Genomic DNA, 18,132 nt, shown 5'->3' with positions numbered 1-18,132 from the left:
CCTCAGAGCACCTAGAAGGAAAATCTATCCTATTTTACCAGCAAGTGCAATGAGTATGCAAAGGTCACACAGAATAGAGGAGGAAAGGAAAAAGAGATCCTGACTCCTTGCTGCATCTATTAGCTCATGAGTCCCCTCCAAGGGACACACATGGAGGACAAAAGGTGACCCACATCTGTGTCCCAAGGGGCACTGGCTGAGAGATTTAATAAGATGCAGGAGGATGACTAATGGGGTTACACAGATTGTCGCAGGTCAGTAAAGAATATGGCATTAAGAAAATTGATCCTTTGAAAGCCTCCAGCCACATGCTTATGTCAGAACCAGACGTGACTTGTGTCTGTGTTTCATACGACACCAGCAAGTACCCACCAAAGGGCTTTCCTTCATGTTTAAATAATGAAATGCAATGTAATGCCAACAGGTGCTTTTTTCACGGGGAGAAGGGAGAAGACAGGAAAATGTTTGGGTAGGCTGTGGCAGAGCCCAGGTTTTTCCTGCCTCTCCCACCCCTCCCTGTTCTCATGGCTCATGAGCAAGAGGTCACTGGCAGCTGGATGTGCCCATCTGTCTGCAATGCCAAGGAGATGAGCACACGGGCACTGGAAGAAAGAGTAACCTGTGTATGACTGGGGTGTGTGTGCAGCGTAGCAGCTACAGTATCTGGGCAATAGACAGAAGGCTGCCATGGGGAAGAAAAAGAAAAGTACTCTACAGGTCATCCTGGAAGATGGTTGGTACCACTGTGAGACCATTTTGGTTTGCATGCTGCCAAATACTTGACTAAACCTCTTGGGGCTTCCTGAGCCCACCATTTTGTGTCTCTCAAAGATTTCAATTTCAGTTTGCTTGGGCAGGGGACTTTTGTCAGTCTGCCAGACTAAAGTAAATATTAAGAGCACCGCAGTAGAGAAAGAATATAATGTATAATCAATAAGGGATATTCTGCCAAGCTCGGCTGGAATTTAAGGGTCAGCTGTGTAAAGCATCACATTCCAGCAACAAATACAATTACTCTTTGTTCTTTGTTTTGCAGCCGGAATAGAGTTTGATGGAGAAGTGGAAACTGACACAGAGAGTGAAGGTAACGTAGAGATTAACAAATGTGGTCTTGTTTGAAATACAAGACACAATACCATTTCTTTCTTAGTTTGAATTATGACTTGCTCTGCAGCATGAACTCTTTCATGAGCTACTTGCAAGCAAGCAGATTTTTCCCTTGAGGTTTGACTTACAACAGTGATATGTAAACCTCCATTCTTAAGCAGTCTCTCCTCTTCTATCCATGTTTCCAGAGTCGGAGGCTGTCAGAGCCCACACCTCCTGGGAGTCAGCGCCTAGTAAATCAGGCACTGCAGTGAAGCACCACCCTGTGCAGGCTGGGGCTGCTTTGCATTATACTGAAGTCCTGCTTGCCTTCCCTGTAATGCTTGCTTAGACCATAATACACTGGATTCTTCATGAATCATGACCACAAGAAGATAATGATGAAAACAGATTGAAGGGAGCCTTATGACTGTGAGGGAAATCAGGAAAAGCCTGTGACAGGACTAAAATCACCTTTAATTCTGCATGTATAGTGTATCTAAACTGAGAGAGCTAAGAGGTAGGATCATAACAGCACTGGATAGGTGATACAAACGTAGCTGTTACTGCCAAAATAGTTCATAACTGAGCCTATATTGCTCACAGAATATGAAAAGTAAACAGCAAACTACTGGGACTTAATTTTTTTTGCACAAAATCATATCCGCCTTTTCCATATAGGCAAAAGAGGCGATAAGATAAAGGTAACAAATTAATGCTCCATATTCAACCTAATACTTGATAGACTGCAATTTTTAAAAAATCCTAGATCATTGGCTGTCCAAAATGAACATTTTCCCAAAGAGAACGGGTGGTCCTTTGATCTAGATGATTGACCAAAATTCAGTTTAGATGGACCTTTACATAGTAACTGAAACCTGCATAATTGCTCCTGAGAAATTAGTTGGAAGTTCCTTCTCATTCCCAGTGCCAAATGCAACAACCACTGCCTACTAATTTTTTTACCACTAAAAACCAGAAACTATTTGCTTGTCATTAATTTCTAGCTTTTCACCAAACTAAAAAGTCAATATTAAAATTCTTTTTTGCTTCTATTTTTCTCACCTTTTAGGCTCCTCATTTTACACTCTGGATCCCATTCTTTCACAATTTCCTTCTTCCATTACAATAACTCCAACTCTTTCCTTTCATCAGGCAAAAATTTTGGAAAAAAAGAAGCCAGAATACTCTGGAAAACTTACTATTCATTTTAACAGGCTTGGTAGTGAAAGAGACAGAGAGACTTGGGGGCTTTTGAATTTTTTTCCCCCTTTCCATAATATTCTGCAATTAAATCATGCTCTACTTCAATCCTTTAAGCTGGAAAGAAGAGGTTTTTAGTTTGCAATGCGAGTAAGAATGAAATGTGCTTCAGAGACTATCTGGTCTTTTTCTTCTCTGAATATAAACCATCCAATATAAAAGAAAGCTCAAAGAAAAACAACTAGATACTGCCTATGCTGTGCCTTTTCTCCCTATAAATAGAAGAACTCCATTCCCAGCCTTGAAAAGTAAACATCTTTCAAGGACATCACATCAACAAGCAAACTACACATTGTGTAACAGACTGCAATTTCTGTTTCCTTTGTTCTGATGTGTTTACCGGTCAGGGAGATATCTGTCTGTGCTGCCTGATGGATGGGCTTTTGCACTTGTAACTAATTTCCAGTTTTCTTATGGTCACATATAAGACACTGATGTGCTAAATCATGCTGTCTTACAAGAGAGTTGCACAAGCAAAGAGTTCCACCTGGATATTGGACAGGGCATAACACAAAATCCAACAAGATCAACAGGCACCTACTCTTTGAATTTGCCAGGGTTTGCACCAGGTGTCCTAGCTACCCATGCTATTCTGATGAATCTTTATTCTGCCAGCATGGATTTCCCAATGTAATTGTTTTTTATCACTTGCAGAAGATGAAATAAAGGACAAAAAAACTAACAAACAACCCCTCAGGCAAACTGGCAGAGCAAGCACACTTCAAAGCAAAAACCAAGAAAAAGACAAAGAAGAAAAAGAAGACAAAGAAGATGAGAACAAAGAGGAAGACAATGGCAGCCAACAAAACAGAACTTCTAGGAGAAAAAATTACCAAAGGAGAAATGGAGATGAAAAAAAGGCAAGAGGGGAAAGAAGCCAGAAGAGAGACAGAGGTAAAACGGCTCCTAACAAAGATCAAAAGGAGTCAGAAAATAAAGAAAAGAAAACAATGAAGAGAGGGAAGGAAGGGGAGAATAAACAGAAGAAAGACAGGAAAAACAGGTAATTAAAAAATCCTTGACAATTGTGCCTTGTTCAGACTGGCATCAATATTGACATGCCAATGGCATATGGATCAGAAAGGCAAAACCAATAGACTGAAAATAAATTCCTGCTCTCCTAAAAGAGGCACAATGGAAAACAGTGTAAAATTCCACAAAACCAAACTGTTTCCAAGTCATTATAATTTCTCAAGCAGGATCAGGTCTATGCATGTAGTGGAATCTTAGTAACTACATCCAGGAGTAGAAAAGCACCCCTGAAGAAGGTACCTTGAGAAATTTGGGTGTGGAGACTCTTTTTTTGGTCAGTCTATGGAAACATTCTAGTTAAAATGGATCCCTTGTGCTTTCAAGTCTCTTCCTCTTCTTGCTAGTCCCAACCTTCGATTTCTCCCCATATCTCCCATTTTTCTGGAGCCAGCTGTAGCCCTGGTAGCTGCAGGCAATGTTCTATAGCTGAAATACGGCCCAAAGCATGACAATGAGTGAATTGTATTGGGGCACAAATGCCTCCTCATTATCCTGGCTGGAAACAACCCTGCTCTGGGTGTGATGGGGAATTGCACTGAGACAGGGGATGTTTGGGCACTGTGCCCACATCACAATGGAATCCACAGGGCCAGCAGCAGTCTGCCTGCCCCAAGCAAGACCTTCCCTCTAATCCCTGTGAGTTTTTCTATGTCCTTGATTTTGTGTGTCTTCCAGTATTTCTTCTTCCTCCAACTCATCTGATGAGGAGTCACTGTCGGAGGAAGAGCTCGCGATGCTGAAGGAGCAGGTGGAGCAAAAGAAAAAACTGATTTCCACCATGAGGAACAAGCCCTGGAGGATGGTGAAGAAGCTCTCAGTGCTCAGGTACCCATCAATACGGGAACCCCCACTCCTGGCATCTCTGCTGACTGTTGTCAGATACACTTTGTCTTTCTTTGAAAGTACATATTTGCTGCTGCTGTGATACCATAGTATCAGAAAAAGTGACTAGCAGAACCTGGCCAGCCAGTCTGGATTCAAACTATCAGAGTTAAAATGTGCAATCTGGTTTTCAGCCTCTGTAACCAAAGAACAGACAAAGTGCAAATCTGTTCAACTGATACCCATGGCCAGGACATTCTACCCTCGTATTTAAAACCAAATGACTCACTACAGTCAGTCCACTTGTTAAGCAAACTCCATACCCTGGCTTGCTTATTCATGTCTTTTGTTAGACAGAAATCAGAGCAGCACAGTGCCGTATTAGTACACAGTCCTGAGATAGGGCTTCTTGGAAAAAACGCAGTGTTATTTATGGAGCAAAGATAAGTCTGCCATAGCCCTTGGTGAAGGTGGGAGCAAGTCAGGCAGCAGCAGAGACCCCTTAGTGCTGGGCAGTGGGGGACAGTGGGGCAGAGCAGACCAGGGGAATCAAAACTTGCAGGTTGACAGGCAATGGCTCATAACAAACTATTATGCCCTCTCAGGACAATAATTCAGCTCTACTGCTCAAGTAACCTCTGAAAACCCTTTCTACAAGAAGAGATTTCAAAATAGCATTGCAAAGCACACATACATTTCCTTTTCAACTAAAATCCCATCTATGTTAAACCACAACACAGCCCAAAAGGAGCAGTGATGCCACTGCTCCATGTTTGCTGAGAGGTTGCTCGGAGCTGCAGGGACTGTGCAGTGAAAGCTGACAATCACCATGCATCTCTGCTTCTCTCTTTTATGTCCTAAAGGCCAAGACCTGTTCCATCTTACAATAAAATCAGGAGTTGTGAACTCTGCCAAATACTTCTAAAAATCTGGGTAAAGGTCTGCAACAGTAGCTTTTCCACCTCACAGCTGGACTATGAGTCTGTGGTCATAACAAATAAATTCTTATGGCCCTAAAATTCCAAATTTCTGTAAGAAAAGAAAAAAAGACCAAAGCAGAGTTATTTCTGATTCATTTCTTCCCTGTGGTGTAGTATTCTGAATACAATTCTACTTAGGATCATGTTTGACAATGTGCCTCCATACTTTAATCTTATTTCTGAGCTATAGCAATAATCATTACCTACTAATGAACCTAGACAAAACTGTTGCATTGCTTGTGCAGGGGTGTCCAGAAAGACTATCAGCACGCATTCATTAGATTTTTTTGGCTGCATAAACTCAACCCTGAGAGAAGAAATTATTATCCCCAAAGAGGGATGTAAATCACAAAGAGAGCAAAACAATATGTTCAAGACATAGAAATATAATTTTATGTTTGCAAATGAAGTCACAGGTGATTTTCCCAAGGTTACAGGCTGACCTAGCCAACTATTTATTCCAAGGGGAAGTCCATCCTTCCCACAGCCTTAGGATGGCAAAAAAACCTCCCAGCTCCTGAAATTTAATTTCTTCTCATTTGCAATGCCAATATACAATATAATTTTATTCAAAAGCTCAGCATACTCAGCATAACAGCATCTACCTAGACTATTTTCTCTGTATTTCCCTTAGATATCCTAGTGTAAAACTACAGTAAATTCACGAATACAAGCCGCACTGAGTATAAGCCGCATCTCTGGGTGTTGGCAAATATTTCGGTTTTTGTCCATAAATAAGCCGCACCCGAATATAAGCCGCTCTGTCGTTCGCAGCGAGGACCCGCGTGCAATTAGTAACAGAACCGCGGGAGGGCGGGGTTTACTGGCTGAGCTAAGGCTGTGCAGGCTCGGCCCGCTAGGGGCTGCTGACGGGGCCAGGTGGCCCAGTCCGGCGCTGCCGCTCGGGGCTGGCCGCTGCCTCTGGGCTCGGTCACCCCGGGTCGGCGCTGCCCCGTGGTGGCAGGCAGGGACGGAGCTTTCCCCGCTCCTACGGCAGCGGCGGCAGGTGGGGACGGAGCTTTCCTGCGCCCGTGGCGCCGGCGGCGGGCGCGAACAAAGCACCCCGCCTCCTCCCCGAGCCGCGGCAATGGCTGTGCGGGGCTCCCGTCGGCTCCCCGAGCCGCGGCAATGGCGGCGCGCACTTCCCCCCCCCTCCCCGGGCCGCGGCAATGGCGGCGCCCTCCCCCCCGTCGGCTCCCCGGGCTGTGGCAATGGCGGCGCGCCCCCCCACCCGTCCTCCCCTGGGCTGTGGCAGAGGAGGGAAGAAGAGAGCTCTCCTGCCTCTCTCCCCGCCCCCCGTGCTGCCTGCAGGGAGCCAGGGCAACACGGTAACACTGTAACAATTGCGAAATGCCGGCTTTTACTGCCAGGTGCTTGGCCCGGCACTCTGGCTGGCACGTCTGGGGTTGTAAATGTCAGAAAATTATTCCCATATTAGCCGCCCCCAACTATTAGCCGCACTTCCGGGTTTCCACCAAAATTTTTGTCAAATTGCTGCGGCTTGTATTCGTGAAATTACTGTAATTTCATTTTGCAGCTTGATTTTACTCCTGACTAGTATACTCATTCTTCTGTCACTGAGATTACCTCCTTGGGCTGTTTACACATCTCTGATATTTATCCTGGGAGGTGTTCATAAAAGGAAACTCTGCATCCTCTTGGAGTTTATTTCACTAGGCAGTGTTATTTTCTTCTTGACCAATGCATCAGGAAAGAGAAATTATAACAGGCATGCAGGCTGAGAGAGCTCTGCAGCAGGAGAAATGGGCAGGCTTTTAGTTTGCACCCAGGGAGAAATGTGAAGCAAGATTTGGGGCACTAACAATGCTTAAAGCTAACATAAAACATCTCTACATGAATGTGATCCTTTAGGGACCTGACAGCTAGTCCTGAGTGGGTGTCTGACCTCTACAGGACACAGCAAGTGACCAGCAGAGAGCAGATGGGGAGAGACACCAAGTCCCCACCTTCCTACAAGCACATTGCTTATCCCACTGGTGCAGGCAGGGGTGAAAAGCTAAAGACCCCTTTGTTGTTTTAATAACCTTGTTTATTTTCCATTTAGGGAGGCACAAGATTTTGTAGAGAAGTTTGAAGGAGCTCTGGGAAAAGGAAAGGGCAAAAAGTTGTATGCATATAAGATGATGATGGCAAAGGTAAGTGCTACAGTGATGTCAGGGAAAGACTTGGACACTCAGTTATGTATTCTGCACATTTTTAGGTTTATTGACCTCTCTTTGGTGAAAGAGGCACAAGGAAGTCAGAATTAAACTTCCTGCCTTTTTAAAAAAAAAACCTACCAGTATCCATGACTATTGCAGAAAGAACAGGGGGAAATTTTTCCCAACCTAAACCTCATTGTGACCTTTCCTGAAGCAAGGGAGGATTTATAGGACCAGGGAAAACCATGGCTTTCTGACTGCAATCTCCAAAACCTTGACAGGTGAAAAGAGATATCCCCAAAGGGGAAAGAGGCTCTGCCAAACTCCTGCACTACCCCTAGTCCAGTAGAATTTCATCTTCTCCAGTGATGAGGAAGTAACAGGGAGAAGGATGGCTGTGTTTTGAGACTGAAGTTGGTAGCCAAGTTGCATGTTGTCATGGAGATTACAGTAATTTCACGACTATAAGGCGCACCCTTTTGACTAAAATTTTCCCCCGAACCCAGAAGTGCGCCTTATAGTCCGGTGCACCTTATATAATGGACAAAGTTGTGAAATTCACAAACTCAGAAGTGTGAGCCGCAATGGGGGGGCGGTGCCGAGGGAGAGCCAAGTTGCGAGCAGGGGCGGGAGCAGGGGGCTACGGCCAGCAGGAGCCGCGCAGGCTGAGAGGCACCGCCCGGCCCCCCGTCCCAGCCCCCGCTGGCCATGCGGGCTGAGAGGCACCGCCCAGCTCCCAGCCAGCGGCAACTGCACAGGAAGAGAGGGGGTGGGCAGCCCCCGGCCAGCAGGAGCCACACAGGGAGAGAGGGAGTGGGCAGCGCCACGCCGCCCTGAGCCGCAGACAGTCCCGAGCTGCCCTGAACCACAGCAACCCTGAGGTGTGAGCTGTGGCCGCCCTAAACCGTGGCAGCCACAAGCCCTGCCTCGCCAGCCAGGGGGGGGCGGGAGTGCCGGCTCTGCGCATGGGGAGGGCGCTTGGGGCTGCGTTTAAAGGCTATACCAATCTGTTAAAATGTTTCCAATTTGAGTGCATGCCAATAAACTCCACGATTGTGGGATTCCATTATTAATTCGTTACTTTGTTGCGCGTGGCGTGGATCTTCGCTGCAAAAAAAAAGTGCACCTTATAGTCCGGTGCACCTTATATGATCTACAAAGTTGCGAAATTTGCCAGCTCCCAAGTGGTCTGCCATATGGTCGTGAAATTACTGTATATTGAGAAGTGCAAAACAGAGCCAGACTTAAGATTATGAAATCAATGGGAGTTTAGCTGTTGGCCTGGTGAGGAAAGATTCAAACTCAGTGATCTATCAAACTGGATTTTGTTTTAAATAGAGCTTGTTCTGAACCAATTCTTTCAAAACAGAACCAGGCCTGAATTTCCTACTCCTATATAATCTGATCAATCCATAGCATTAACTGCAGCTTTCCAAAAGCCTAGAAAGGTTAAAACTCTTAAAACTCAAATCATAAATGTGAACACTTGGGAGCGGGGGGTGGGGGCGATTTTTGGTTGAAGAGAGTTTCTGAAATAGTCCGAAAGATAAGATCCACACCAGAGTTCCTGCTTTGGACTTTACACGCACACCTAACCATGCTACCAAACTGAGATTAAAAAGCTCTGCTTCAGAGCAGACCCCTGGAACACCTCTCTTCTCACTGCAATGTTGTCTTGTTTCAGAAATGGGTGAAATTTAAGAGAGACTTTGAAAATTTTAAAACTCAGTGCATACCCTGGGAGATGAAGATAAAGGAAGTGGAGAGTAAGTTGAAGTCGCTGTGTGGTGGCAGTGGGACCTTCTCTAATATAGCCTTGTCTTCATACAAACAATGTTCCAGCTTCCCGATCCACAGTCTCCACTCATCAGTGCCAAGCAAGGAGCACACACCCCTGGCAGCTCCAGGTGTTGCTCTCTCCAGGAGTTGTGGGGACTTGTTGGGAGGCTCATGGGAAAGGTATACCTGAGGGTAAAGGGCTGCTGAGGACAGTTTAACCTTCCTTAACTCCTGACCATTAAATGTCTTCTGCTTTAAGGTCACTTTGGCTCCTCTGTGGCTTCCTACTTCATATTTCTGCGGTGGATGTATGGAGTAAATCTTGTCCTTTTTGGGTTAATATTTGGACTGGTTATAATTCCAGAGGTAAGTGCTAAATTCTCCTTTCCATTATATCTTGCCCTTTGCTTGACACAAACATGACATTGACAGGAAAAATGCCTTATAACAGGCATTGCTTTAGAAAAATGAAATGCCTGAGGACAATTATTTACAAAGACTTCCTGACACACAGGAGCAGAAGTCGGATTGATATCAGGAGACATAAAATGCTATCAAAGATCCTGTCCATCCAGCAGCTGAAACAGGGGTTCAAAAATCTATCTAATTCAAGGCTAGTTCTACATTTTGACTGAAGTGAAGAACATGACATTCCAATCCAAGGCACAAGATCCTGTCTGCAAGAGCCACAAGAAAAGGATTGTGCTCTGAAAATAATTAAATACCCTCACTTTTAGCCCTCTGAGGGGCATGGTCATGGGGCAGCAGCAGTAAAGAACAATTTCCCAGCATTTTGCCAACTAACATTTGCTTGGGAAATAACCCTTTCTCATACTTCCAATTCATATGATTCACAAGCAATTGTTTTATTCTTAGTTTTTCTATTTCTCACTCTTCTTGGAGAATGAAAAGGATCTCATAGCCAACTTTATATGATGGCTTATTGAAGAATTTTTTGAATGTAGCCATTACAGCTCTGGCTAAATTACTCAGTGCAGTATTTAAAGCTGTGCAATCCACAGACAGAGGCATCTGTTCTGTTTAACGCAGAATTTTATGGAGCAAATATGCACTGCAGAATGTCTCCTGAGGACCGTGGTTTTGTTCTCCTTAATGTGCTTGCTCACACTATGCAAAGGGAAAGCTCAGTTTCCTCCCAGGACGAGGAGACATAACCATTAGCACTGAACAATACAAATGTGTTTGGTTAGGAACCACACATATGGCAGGAGCTTTCGTTTCTGAAACACTGTTACTCACTGCCTACTGAACTATTATGATATGGAGAGTAGCTGGGCAATAAACATTTAATCATAAATTATTTTGAGTGTAATTAGCCCTAAAAAATAAGTGATAGATGATACGCTAGGACCTTTCTAGGCGATGAATGCTAATGAGATATTTTGGTATAGGCACCAGTCAGCTTGTAAGCACAGTAATTCTCCACAGCCCTTGGCATTCTCTGTCTGGACTTCTACCACTGCTCCAGCTGCAAGACTTGCTTTTCATGGTGCCACTGGGACAGGCTATGCCATGAAAACTATTCTTTGCAGCTTTTTGTCATACATATTTTTTCCCAAACCAATTGCCTTTACCTTACCTTGAGAACATCTTTTGATTCAGGACTGAAAAATACAAATTATATTGCAAGCTCGACCCAGTGCTCTTGACTTCTCTCAGAGGAGGAGCTCTGCATAAATAGATGAAGCTAATCCCTTTACTGCATTAGGCCCATGAAGTTCAAGCAAAGAACTCCTTGCTAAACTAAGGACATTTCAGCTACAGCTGTTCATTGAAGAATACAGTTTCTCCAAAAATTATTTCCTGTGGAATGGATGTGGCCAGGGAAAGGGAAGTCCTCTGGTTATTTGTGTGAAATTAATACTAAATATTAACAATAAATTTAATACTGTACATTAATAAGTATACTTATTACTAAATATTATCATACAAAATTAACACTAAATAATTATTAATTAAATTAAAGCTAAGTGTTTTTTTAAAACTTAAAGCTCTAGCCTTAAGAAATAAAATATATATGAAAATTGACAGAAAAGGAAAACCAAGCAAAAGCAAACCAAAACAGACTCATTAAGAAAAAATACCTGTTTAGAACTCTTTGGTGTTTTATAGCATATATGCATCACTGTTATTAATGTTCTACAGGTCCTGATGGGAATGCCATATGGGAGTTTGCCAAGAAAAACTGTACCCCGGGCTGAACAAGCAACAGCTATGGATTTTTCAGTTCTTTGGGATTTTGAGGTAAGCACATGAGTGTTAATCATAAAAGATCAGTTGAATGCCTCCTAAAACCCCTCAGAAGTTAATGGCGCTAGAAGGATGAATTTGTTCCAAGATAAACCAGTGGAGCACCTATTTCTTCTAGGAGATGTCTGGAAAGCCTTTTGTTGCAACAAAATCTTTGTGGATGATGAGATTTCTTGCCAAAGCAGCATGTCCACATGCAGACACCTGCATATGGATTTGAATCACTTCCTGGTGTACATCACGTGTGTGGGCAGACACAAAAGCCATTTTGCTTTCAGCTGGAAAGACAGCAAACATCTAGGTGAAAGACTTGGAGCTGCTCCAAACCATGCAGCCAGACAGAGACTTCAAGCTGCAGACCCTTCACAAGCAGGGAGCACCTTGCCAGACCACTGAAAGTGATTGGGGAGGGGATTGCTCCCCATGTCCCTGCCCTCCCTGTTCCTCTCAAATACTTACATGAGCCTGAAGTGGGAACCAAAGTTTAGGCCTGGCATTCAAAGGAAAATCCCAAGTTTCCAGCCATCTCTGAGTGCTTGCCTGCAATACTGATTCACCTCCCACCCCAGTTACTTTGAAGATTTAAACCAAGGGGATTAAGCATTTTTAGGTGACAGCCCAAGAAAAGGTATGTGTAGAGGGAGTGAAGACTTTCAGATGTCACCAGTGCCTTGGGATCTGACTTTCAAAGTAGTTACTTCTGGAACTGGAAATAGTTTCTTTAATGCTTCAGCACTGGCCCACATGCTGCAAGCATGGGACCACATGCTCCAGTCCTTCTGTAAGGACTTTTTAGCTCATTTCCTGAGCTAAAAGGAAAAACAATAAAAAAGAAAAAAACAAACCAACCAAATAAAAACCAACCAACCAAAAAATAAAAGCTACTTTTTTGTAAACCAGATTATTTAAAATAATTTTATTAATAAGGCTTCAAATACTGGTGTCCAGGAACCTGCCAGGGCCAGGTCTTCATTTACCCCCCCATAGTCTGCTGAGGATCCTTTCAACTCTTCCTCTGCCAGTACTTTCCCCAGAATCCAGAGGCGAATTAGTGACATTTTTAATAGCAGTATAAGAAATGAAAAGTTCATTTGAGCAGTGCACTGTAAAAATATGAGGTAGCATTTAAACTCATTAAGCCAGAATAAAAAAAAACAAAAAAACAAAAACAAACAAAAAAAAACCAAAAAAAACCACAAAAAAACCCAAAAAAAAACCCCCAAAAAAATCCACGCAAAAACCCAAAACAAACAAACATACAAAAAAAAATCTGGAGGAATGTTGGAATGTTGATTAAAGCAGCTGATGATTTTCTCTGGGAGGCCATAAGTAATAGACTTATCAGTAAGGAAACTTGTCTCTGGGTGAGGCTGTATGCTTCCAGGAAAGGCTTACTCCCATGACCTGCCAGTCTCCTGCCTCTGGCTTGGTACATACATCTATATTCCCCTGCTGTCACTGAGGTGTTGGTTGTCTGAACCCCTCTACTGTACAGATCCCCGTCCATTACCCATTCCCTTCCTGGCTGACATCAGAGAGTGATCATTCAAGCTCAAGAAGCATCTCCAGCTATGGGGCAACATTGTACACCAATATCCTTTGCAGCCAGGAGATGTGAAATGAAGCCCCATGCAGAGGTTTGCCCTTTGAAAATTAATAGAGGTTTATGCCAGCATGCTCCACAGGAGAGGTGCAGGGGGGAAATATATATCAGAGTAGGCATAAGTGAAGAGTCAGTATCATTACCCTGAAAAAACCTTTCAGGAGACAGGACTGGGGAAATGTATGCTTTGGCAGGAAGAAGGTCACATCACAGATTTCTAGAGGAGTAGAAAGGAATAAATCCCACTTGGACAACAGACACCATGTCTCACAAATGGAGTTTAAAGAACATACCGGATGATGTGAGCAGAGAAACTAATTTTTCAGTCCCTAGCATCTGATGAATCAAGAAGACAAAGATTAGGAATTACAACCCGAGAAACAAACTTCACTAGTGCCTTCCAGGGACATTGTATTTTACAAGGCTTTCTTCCTCTACACCTCCCCAGCAGACTTAGCATGTCTACACAGGCTATAAGCCCCAAGCAACCGTGCAGTAGTGTGCCAGCCACAGGCTTGCTGCACTGGTAGAAACACACAGAGAGTGGTCCTGGACCTGTGGCACAGTGCTTTGTGCAGGGAAAAAATACAGCTTCCGTGGCACCTGGGGGAACCAAAGCTTTTTATTAGGTTTTTATTAGGAATAAAAACCCTAGAATTTTGGGGGAGATTAGTTTAATTGATCAAGTGAAGCTGGTCAAAGAAGAAGAAAGGCCCAGAAAGATCATGGGAGCTCTGTCCTTGGAGATTTTTAAAGCTCAGCTGGACACAGCCCCGAGCCACAATTCCTTTTGCGAGTGGCTCTGCTTTGAAGGGCGTGGGGGGGTGGCTTGGCTAGACAGCCCCCAGAAGCCTCTTTACATGTAAACCTTTCAATGTCTCTAGACAAGATCCATTACACAGGCTCTGATACAAGCTTCAAGTTATGTCTTCCCAAAGGCTTGATCAGAGGGGAACTTGCTCAACTATCATGGCCAGACTTGGTACACTTAACTTAGGAGCTGAAAGACAAGGGGCAAAAAAATAGAGAATACAATGTGCAGTGACACATATCAACTTGGATGAGATACGACAGAAAAACAGGGAGAGATTGCTAATGCAGATTAGGTGATCTGCGCACTCGTTGAATGTCTAGCAGATTGCACAGCAAAAAATAGATCTACTTGAGACAACATAGTTGATATTGCGTCTGAGCTCTGCTTTCCACAGGAAAGTAATGCTTTGATTTCACTCTTTAGTTATATTTGCTCTGCAGGTGGCAACCAGTAAAAGGAACTAAATCTGCAAGGCACTGAGCATCAGCTGCCTCCTACCTGAAAGGAAAAGTTTCATATCATGGTAGGAAAGCTGCAGCTTTTCTACAAGATCTGAGGTATTTGATTATTGGCTTAGAGAAGCAGGTGGGCTACAGCCACAAAGAGCAGTAAGAATGTTTTTCTGGGAGGGATGAAAGAGTGATGAATCAAAACCACATTTTAGTTTTAAGCCACTATCCTCTGACATGTTCTCCCTCATCTTACCTCTCTTAGTAAGATAAACTCTTAAGAATATGGCTTTCAAAGGTGCCAGGGCAGCAAACAGAACGAGACACTAAAAACTTTTCCAAATTTATTTTCCTTGTTTTAAATCTTCAGTTTTCTCTAGAAACCCCTTTCCTGCAGAAGAAAAGCTGCACAGCTTACACAGGATTGCTTTTGCTTTACCTTCAGGGCTACATCAAATACTCAGCGCTCTTTTATGGCTACTACAACAACCAGAGGACAATTGGCTGGTTGAAGTACAGGTTGCCAATGGCATATTTCATGGTTGGGATCAGCGTGTTCGGCTACAGCCTTATGGTTGTTATAAGATCGTAAGTGCAGCTGACACCGTGCCCTCTGCAAAATCCACCCAAATGTGTCTCACAGCTGGGTTCCCCTCCAAGGGCACCCAGACTTGGTCCAGCCTTGGTGGATGGCTGGGGGAATGTGGGGAAAGGGGAGTGTGTCCCTGCTGTTTTCATGCACTTGGCCTCCCCATCCACCATCCTGGCTCTGGTGGGCAGGGGAGACCTGGGCACTCCCCTGCCTCATCCATGTACTTGTGCACTATTTTGAACCCTTCCTACTCCAGCTGTCTTTTTCCTTCTCCACCTCTCCAAATCTCTTTAATCCTTTCTCCAAGATTACTACAGGGTCATCAAACAGGTAGATTTTGTACATGAAGGAGGATTTGATTGCAGTGCATTGCAAAGGTTCCTTTTGCATGCCTTCATTGTAAAATAAACATTTCTGAAAGACAACATGGGTCCCACAGATAGTCCAAGGGTTGCAGAAAAGAGCCAAATGCTACAGGACTGTATTTGTTGAGTCTCTAAACAAATTCAGTGGAGTTTAAAAGTGGCCACAATTTCTGTGTCCCTTGTGCACTGTCAGGGCACTGAGGATGCAGCCAAAGCACTTGTCAGAGCTGTAATGGTCTCTGCAAAGTAAAAAAAAAAAAAATAAGCCCCTTTATCTCTGCCTGAAGGACACACCATGAAAAGGTCTTCCTTTTTTGGAAGAAAGGATAAGGCCATGGATTTGTACCGCTTGCTAAAACAGGCCATATTGTTGTGCAGCATAAAGAGCCTCTTAAGCCTTTAGCTAGAGTGGGACATGGGGATTTGCTGTACATTTGCCATGAAATTGCAGCATCTGTTGTCTTGCCTTCCTTGAGGGACTAGTGCTAGGAACTCTAGGGGGACTTACAGAAGGATTTCAGGGATCAAATAATAGAGAGGAAACAGCAGAAGCCATATCTGCTCCTATGCTGATTAACAAGAATAATCCTTTTTCCCTCCCTGCATGACTTGCTGCAAGCTCTTTGGCTCCAGCATTGTGCAGCAAGTGAAGTCCCACTAAAACTTTGTGCTGCAGTGGGTGTACTGGACAGAATATGGGGGTTTTGACTAAATTTAACTAACTAAAGGTAGCCATAACCATATACTGCAGCCTAGGACCCAGAAGCACCATAAATAGACTTTCTTAGGCACACCAGCTGGACATAGCAATCCTTAACCTCCTTAATCATCTATGCTGTTTTTTCTCTGTATCACTATTTTTAATAGAAGAACTGTGTAGCCCTGACAATTGATAGTTCAGTCCTCCTTAGACCTAAAGTCCAATGGCATATTTTAGTCATTCCCAACACCCAAGAATGGTTGCTCCACTCCATCCTACCCAAGCTTTGCAAAGCTGAAGAGTACATGGTGGCTCTGTGGAGCACTGTCTGACCTCGTCACTGCACATATCCTTACGCAGGATGGCACGCAATGCCAATGAAAGCACGGCAGATGGGGATGATGATAACTTCATTTTCAGCTGGAAAATGTTCACCAGCTGGGACTACCTCATCGGCAACCCAGAGACAGCAGACAACAAGTTTGCATCCATCACCACCAGCTTCAAGGTAAACCTAACTGTCCTCTGCCGGCTCCTGGAGACACTCCCAGCACCAACCAATTGCAGAGATGTAAGGGGAAATCTGGATATCTACTCAGCATCTCTCCATATGAACAGGGCATAGTACTGATCCATGGCAGCTCCAGATTCCATGATCCACTTCCTCTAACTCCCTTCTTTCGACTTTTAAAATAATTTGTAATAATTTAGAGTGCAGTTCCCCTGGGATATGTCAGGCTCTTTGCCTTCTGACATATTTCAGTCAAGCCAGGATGTCTCTATAAAGCTTAGTTTGAATTTGACCAAAACTACCAAGCTGGATACAGCCAGAATAGCAGAAGATTTCATTTCATAGGGTGAAAAACCTTGTGATGTTGCTTTATGCTTGCTGCTGCAAGATATCCATTCCAATTTCTTGAGCATCCCTGTTTTTTTCAGGAGTCTATTGTAGATGAGCAAGAAAGCAACAAGGATGAGAATATCCACCTGAGGAGGTTCCTGCGGGTTTTGGCCAATGTCCTCATCATATGCTGCTTGTGTGGGAGTGGCTACCTCATTTATTTTGTAGTGAAACGCTCCCAGACATTTTCCAAAATGCAAAACGTTGGGTGGTATGAAAGAAATGAGGTAAGGAAACTTTGCTTCCAGTCTTCTGCTGGGATAGCTTGCTTTGGACCTCAGAAAATTAATTGCCACAGGTTGAGGACAGCATCCAAGGCATGGGGATTCCTTACCAGGGCCCAGGAGTTTCCTTCAGTACCTTTGCACTTGTTGTAACTGCAATGCACATTGATCTCACTGAAAGTTCCTAGGGCAAATTAACAACACCTGCAGAGAAGGAAAAATACTCTTATAATAAATCACTGGAAAAGTCAATGGCTTTTTAGCCCTTCCAATACTGATCACCATGTTATGAATCAGGTTGCATTACAACACTTACAAAGTCTGTTGTACTAGAAAGCACTCTGGGTTTTAGAAATGTCCATAATCAGACATAATCCTAAAATCAAATCTTTGTCATCCACCTTGAATAATGGGAATAAAATTTTAGAACCTGCAAAAAAATTCAATTGTCAAAGTTTTTCTGTGTCTGATTTTGGAATGAGAAATTCAAATCTTTAAGTTCTTCATATACAGCAAAAAATATTTCAACCTATGGAAAAGTTTAATTTCAATGCCTACTGCATTATCATGTATTTATATATCAAAGCCAAATTAAATTCAAAGTCACACATTTTCAAAATTCCTTCAGAAAACTTTAGAAAGATAGCAATTGCTTACGAAATTCTTTGATTTATCACTATAGATTTTTCCCAAAGGAAAAAAATCTTATTAAAAAGCAGTTTAATGTCTGATGTCACTCTTTCATGATGATAATGTGAGCTCTGAATAAATATAGTGCTGGGTACTGTTACTTCTTCTGGAAAGAAAAGCACAGAGAGGAGTCAGAGACTGCCTGCACCTGTACAGATACAGGCCATGGGCCTTTAGGGCGATGAAAAAATTTAAAGCCTGTTTAAAGTTATGCCTGAGCTAACCTTGACTGGCCAATGACCTCATTGACCACAGTACAACCTAGTACCTGACATGATTAAGGGGATCAAAGATACCACTGGGACATATTTTCTTGAACTGAAAAACTGAGATCTTGACATGCTTCCGTTCAAGTCTGTAAATGCCTTCTGCAAAAGCAAAGGTGCTGAATGTGGAAAA

The 18,132-nt window shown here is 43.4% G+C and overlaps 1 protein-coding gene across 1 annotated transcript in view; it reads left to right on the top strand.

Annotated features, from left to right (window-relative positions):
- Nucleotides 1-687: 687 nt before the first annotated feature.
- The window catches only part of TMC2 (transmembrane channel like 2), a 34,846-nt gene continuing 17,401 nt past the window's right edge, over nucleotides 688-18,132 (top strand). The window contains exons 1-11 of the mRNA XM_033052544.1: nucleotides 688-745; nucleotides 1,037-1,084; nucleotides 3,004-3,352; nucleotides 4,057-4,206; nucleotides 7,249-7,339; nucleotides 9,030-9,111; nucleotides 9,384-9,490; nucleotides 11,291-11,389; nucleotides 14,707-14,849; nucleotides 16,279-16,426; nucleotides 16,858-17,046. Of these exons, the coding sequence (XP_032908435.1) occupies nucleotides 688-745; nucleotides 1,037-1,084; nucleotides 3,004-3,352; nucleotides 4,057-4,206; nucleotides 7,249-7,339; nucleotides 9,030-9,111; nucleotides 9,384-9,490; nucleotides 11,291-11,389; nucleotides 14,707-14,849; nucleotides 16,279-16,426; nucleotides 16,858-17,046 (1,464 nt within the window). The remainder of the gene's footprint in view (nucleotides 746-1,036; nucleotides 1,085-3,003; nucleotides 3,353-4,056; nucleotides 4,207-7,248; nucleotides 7,340-9,029; nucleotides 9,112-9,383; nucleotides 9,491-11,290; nucleotides 11,390-14,706; nucleotides 14,850-16,278; nucleotides 16,427-16,857; nucleotides 17,047-18,132) is intronic.

Source organism: Catharus ustulatus, chromosome 1 (genome assembly GCF_009819885.2).
Source record: "Catharus ustulatus isolate bCatUst1 chromosome 1, bCatUst1.pri.v2, whole genome shotgun sequence".
NCBI lineage: Eukaryota > Metazoa > Chordata > Aves > Passeriformes > Turdidae > Catharus > Catharus ustulatus.
The sequence above is the reverse complement of the archived record's forward strand: the minus strand, read 5'-3'. Positions and strand labels throughout refer to the sequence as shown.